A 6000-nucleotide genomic window follows, 5' to 3' on the forward strand; every position below is an offset into this window, starting at 1 on the left:
TACAATAGCAGATACCGCAGAGCTGCAGTTAGAGGGAAAAGTCACATGAGACCTGCTAGAATTTCTCAGCCAACCCATTTTGTTGGCTTGGGTTAATGGGTGTTCAACCTTTCCATTATCCAGATCAGCTGTGAATTACTAGCTGAATGATGTTTGCATTAATATAATATATATGGTAATTTCTTCACTTAATTAACGGGGAGGTTCAGCTCAGTAGGGGTATGGGCTGATCATGTGTAAAATTGATTTGTGAGGGAAATATTTGATAGACCGCAGGGAGAAAGCTGCTTTTGATGGACAGCTGCAGGACAGAAGGAGGAAGAACAAGTTTTAACTTGAATTTTTGTTTGGAAGCATGGCTCTGTTTAATGGTGCTACTTTTTTCTATTACCTGCAGTTGGTCTAAATATATTTTCATTGTTTTTACTCATAGAATGGCTTACACTCAATCTTCAAATCCATGGAAATGCACTCAGGGTTACCCAGCTGCGTTTTAGGGCCTCTAAGAGCTTTGTGTTTTTAGGTTGCTCACTTTGGGAGTCCTGGAAAGTTCTGTAATACGGAGACCAGCTCCCTCGTGTATCCTGATAAAGTATCTGATACAACCTAAAAATTACAGAGTGCTCCAATATGCTTAAACAAAAGCATCTGGTTATAAAATTTGTTCTTTTTAACTCATCAGTATAAGCAATGAACTGTCTGTGTTCCTTATCGCGTCTACTTTCTAATATCTTTGTTACTCATATTTTCTTTGCAAGCTGAATGTCTGCTTTTTCCTCTTGGATGCGAATGAGGGGCAACAGTCGCCTTTGAAAATACTCTATTTGGCAGATAGGTCCAAAAGGCATTCACCGAATTATGCCATATTTTAAAGAGACATTAGCATTTCTTCTATTCTAGTTTGGATTTAGAAAGAAGAGTAACCATTTTGTATACTTGTTAAAAAATATAGTGACTTATTTTATCAAACCATCCTGAGAAATTGTCAGTGTTATAATTTCTGAATATATTTCCATTTTAAATTAGTCACTGATTTAATAATCTATTTGAGTTCACCACTTCCTGTGCCATGGTTATATGTTATATTCTGTTAATCCCTCAAAAGCCAAACCCACTGTTGGATATGTGTTTATTGATCACTAGCATTCCAAAATAGATTCATAACCAATATGCTTCTTAAATGTGTTTCTTGTTTAAGGAGTCCTAGAGGATAATTGCTCAGATGATATTATAAGTGATGATGGTCCTAATGGTGGTAACAGTAATTGCCTCAGCAGTTTTCCAATATTTCCAGCCACGTAGGTCTCCTAGCCCCAAGAAGGTAAACGGGGCGCCAAAGGACGCTCTAGTTTGCCCCTTTTCGGAACTGTGCCCTAAGTAATACGTCTTCCCTGCTAATGTGACAATAGAAATGAAGGCCATCCCTACGCTTTTCACAGTGCTCAAAGAAAACTTCTAAGGATAATTTCCTAAACTTTTTAAAAAATTTTGAGTGCTATAGAAAGTAAATTTTCAAACTGAAATTCAAGATTATATAGACCAAATTAATATGCTAATTACATTAGATCCTGTGTGGCGAGATTTGAACTCACCGTAAGGTTAGAATTTGTAGCTGCAGTAATTAGCTGGAACAACACGTTAAAGGACGGGAGCCAGCTGGGAGGGAAGCAGGAAGTATCACAAACTTCCCTTTTCTAATTTTTTTTTTTGGTATTTTAAACAAGTCACTAAAAATGTGCTTTTAAAAGTTTGTATCTTTTGGGGAACAAATCCATATTGTCATCTGAATTCTGGGAGATAGATACTTTGAGAATTTATATTTGAGTAAAAGTTCATTTTTATACATTATCTTTTTTAATTCAAGGTGTTCTTGGTGTTTATGTTGACAATCACCAAGAAGAAAATTCCATTCTCTCCTTAGTAATGCTTAAATAACTGAATTAACTCTAAGGATAATTTTTCATAATGTTAATGTTAACTTTATAAATCTGGTTGATCTGGGTGCTAGATTATGAAAAAAGAATACTAGAGGGCTGTGGTTTTCTGTTTTCAAAGTTTTAGGATGTATAATACACTTGAAAATTTGCTGAATCATAGGTAGCTGCTTTTTGGGACCAGGGGTGACATTTGGTTCTCTAGGTAAGTGCTTTACTAAGTGTTTATAAAAAGGAAAAATGCAACTCACAGTGATGTTTCCCTCCTTGTTTGTTCTCCTTAACAGAAAGGCTTCAAAGACACCAGTCAGTATGTTGTAGGAGAATTGGCAGCACTAGAGAATGAGCAGAAGCAAATTGACACGCGCGCCGCGCTGGTGGAGAAGCGCCTTCGCTATCTCATGGACACAGGTACGGTGCCCAATTACACTGTAAACTGTTTTGGCAAATTGAGCGTTCACAAACTCTTATAGAGTTTTGGAAGTGTGAATCTTTGAAGCCTGAATGTTCAGCAAAACTGCCTTGAAAATAAAAAGGTTGCGATTTGCAGCCACCTCTCTGGGCCATGGTGATAAGAGTGCCTTCATGGGAAGTGATAACTCGCCCTGATACTGTGTGAGCCAGCACTATTGAACAGTGTGCTCATCCATGCAGAGTTGGAATACACATCTGTGCCTCATTGATATGCCACTGCTTAAAAAAAAAGTAAGATCTTCACTGTTCTACTGATTCATTGGGGGGGAAAAAAAAGATTTGGCCAGCTAAAACCATGTACTGCATGAAACAGAGCACTGTGCATAGGGACGGCTCCATGGACAGGATCACTGAAATTTGAGAATACTATCTGGTTACTGATGCTCCACAATGTGTTTTCTAAAGAGACAGGTTTTTAAAGTCTGTAATACTTGATGTTGCAGTTGCATTTGAAAGGATAAGGTATATAGCACGATTTGTAAATATGGTTTGGAACAGCAAGGTAGCTCCTAACCAGAGGGTAGACTGGCGATTCATGCTGATTGCCAATGATGACTGAACAGACCTAAACACACCATAAGCTACTGGAAAAGAACGCATCGTTCTTTTAAAATGCTGCTCCTATAAAAGGGTGAAGTTGAAAAATAACTTCAAATAACTCAAATACCAAATTGAAAGTGATTGCACAACTCTTTTTAATATGTTTAAACCATTCAACTGTATGCTATGTGAATTATAGTAAAATAGTTTTTAAATTTTTTTAAGTGACACAAAAAATATCCAAAAATAAAATTATTTTTAAAATTACTTCTTTAATTAATTGCTTTTAATTTTATGGTAGCATTAAATACAGAGTAGTGTAATTTACAATTAGAAAGATTTCATGAACTTTTTTCTTTGCCAAGAATACATTTACAATAAAAGAACTCCTCTGAAAGTTAGCATCTGTGAGGTGAAAGCAGGCTTTATCAAGCGCACTGGGTTTCAAGTGGTGTCCTGGGGAGTTCACAACCTTCTCCAGAGGCGCCTGCTGGCCTAGGACCCTCACGCACCTTCTATGCTTTTGTATGCCGTCCCTTCAGGTCTCTGAGTTTACTTTGAATGGTGGACTCCTTGGAGGAGTCTATTTGAAGAAAAGAATATGCTGCTTAAAATGCGCAACAACAATCAGAACCTCTTCTTAAAAAGCAAATCAGAACCATTAGGTAGCCCTCTAATTATACAGATGAGGAGGCAGAGACATAGGAAATGCTCAATGTTAAAGATTGATCAGTCAGTGCAATTCAGGTCACCTGATGCCCATCAAATAGAAGCTTTCTCACTACATCAGATAACCTACCACAGTATCTATCGCTCTCCCGAGTACCTGGGTGCCCCACTTTGTGCGTATTCATTTATGTGGAATCAACAGGTGTCCTTACCAGCATATTGGTTAACATGTGCATGTTTCCTTTGGTGTCTAAAGGATTTTGAAAATACTAGCCATGAAAACAAGGTCAGTGGTAGGCTATATAATTTCTGTCGAGAAGGGGAGAATATAGAAAAAAACAGTTGCAAAGACGCAGCCTTACTCTCGGGAACCTTTTTCTTTTCAGAGGAAAATACATTTCTACTCAGCTTTTTCTAAGTGAGCCACAAAGGTGCTGTGAGGTCCATCTGACTCACAGTGACACTGTGTGGACAGAGTAGAACTCCCTAGGGTTTGAAAGATGTAGTCTTTTGGAAGTAGAACCTGGGGCCTGGACCTCAGATTACTCCTGGGTTAGTGGAAACAGCCGTCACTGGGCTCGCAGTCAAGCACTCAACCATCAGATATGTATGTTCATACTGAAGACAGTCTGTCTTCAAGAAAATGTCAGCATCTGGTAAATGGTTGAAAACTACAAGAAAGTATGTACTATTATTCTTAATGAGTTCCTTGAAATATTTTCAAAGGGCGGGTTCCCCCCCAAAAAAATATTTTAAGGAAAGCATCTTCCTTGATTGTTAGTTAAATTATAAGCCTGTGCCACTAAAGTAAAAGCTAGAGACTGTACTTCTTCTCTCCTACCTTAAACTTGATTTATCGAGGGTTCTTAGCAAAACAAACTCAAGTTCTCCTTCCTACTTATTACCAGTGACGCTTTGAAATGACCCTGTTCCAGTTACAGAACATGTCATCTGGAAGGCAGTCATAGCTACAGACCTATTCTAGAATCCCATGGAGGTTTTATGTCTTCACTCCATGGGACAGAGGCTGATGTACACTGGATCTGCTATGCTGCAGATTCACACTAAAACCCACTTGGTCGCCAATTTGGTGAGCCCCAAGAGACACTGTGGCTTGTACCCAACCACCTCTGGCACACAGTCTCCTGAAATACACCTAAGCCTTCTTTAGCCTCTGAAGTAGGAAAGAATGTAATAGAAAAAGAAAAGCACCTGTTTACCCTTTTCCTTTTTGTTTTCCAGCACATGCCAACCTTTCATTTATTGTAATAGTTAACCTTTAATGGAATGTGTCAGAGTTTTCAGTGTCTCATAGCAACCATAGAATTAAGCAGAATAGGTAATATACAGAATCTACATGAAGAAAGGCTCAAGTAGGGGTAATGACTTTTCTCAGATGGCCTAATTAGTAATGGTTGACCTGGGGCTTGAACTTAGGTTTTTAAATTTTCAGGTACTCGCTCATTCTCTTTCCCTTCCGTACAAGGCAACTTCCAAAAATACATAGAAAAATTAAATGAAAAAATTATGCAGTTTTTCCATGAGCTTTTTGAAAGCTCCTATACAAAGGGGGTGTGTTTTGTCTAATATTATTTTTATGTTTATATACTATGGATAATGTCAATTCTGAGCTTAATTTTCTTCACTCAGGTGATAGCCTCTTAAAATTAACTGTCTTAAAATATGCAATTTGTTAGCACTTAATATATTCCCACCTTTATCTAGTTCAAAAATATTTCCATCATCTCCAAAGAAAACCCTGAACCCATTAAGCTGTCCCTCCTTTCCCTCTTGGACATTCCCTGGTGATTACTAATCTTCCGGTTTCTAAAAAGTTGCCTATTGTGCACATTTCACATGATATTAATCATACGATAAATAAATATGTGGCTTTTTGTCTGTCGTGTCTGTCGTGTTTCAGTGAGCATAATGTTTTCGGGATTAATCCATGTTATAGCACATATTGGATCTGTATTCCTTACTTGGGTGAATAATACTCTAAGATATGTAGATCACTTTTTGTTTACCCAGGCATCCACTGATGGACCTTTGGATTATTTCCATCTTTTGGCTATTACGAATAATGCTGCAGTGAACATTGGTGACAATTATGTGTTTTGACTCCTTTAGTTTTTTGGGTTTTTGCCATATACCTAGGAATGGAAATTGCTAGGTCATATGGTAATCTTGTGTTTAATTTTATGAGGAACTAGACTCAATTTTAAATGAGTCATCAGGTTTGTTTAGAAGCAGAATTCAGAATGTATTTTCTGAAAGAAACATGATTTTAAATATTCACAAGATAGACAAGCCTACAAAACCCTATTTAATTCAGAATATAACTAAAGCATACTAGCCATTCTTCTAGCCCTGCGCCCTAGGC

At 37.6% G+C, this 6000-nt stretch overlaps 1 protein-coding gene across 3 annotated transcripts in view; it reads left to right on the forward strand.

Moving 5' to 3' along the window:
- Positions 1-6000, forward strand: part of EHBP1 (EH domain binding protein 1) — a 345289-nt gene that overhangs the window by 293825 nt on the left and 45464 nt on the right. For all 3 annotated transcript variants that reach the window (XM_075535992.1, XM_075535993.1, XM_075535990.1), the window contains exon 19: positions 2222-2345. In XM_075535992.1, the coding sequence (XP_075392107.1) occupies positions 2222-2345 (124 nt within the window). The remainder of the gene's footprint in view (positions 1-2221; positions 2346-6000) is intronic.

This window comes from Tenrec ecaudatus, chromosome 17 (genome assembly GCF_050624435.1).
Source record: "Tenrec ecaudatus isolate mTenEca1 chromosome 17, mTenEca1.hap1, whole genome shotgun sequence".
In the NCBI taxonomy this organism is placed as follows: domain Eukaryota; kingdom Metazoa; phylum Chordata; class Mammalia; order Afrosoricida; family Tenrecidae; genus Tenrec; species Tenrec ecaudatus.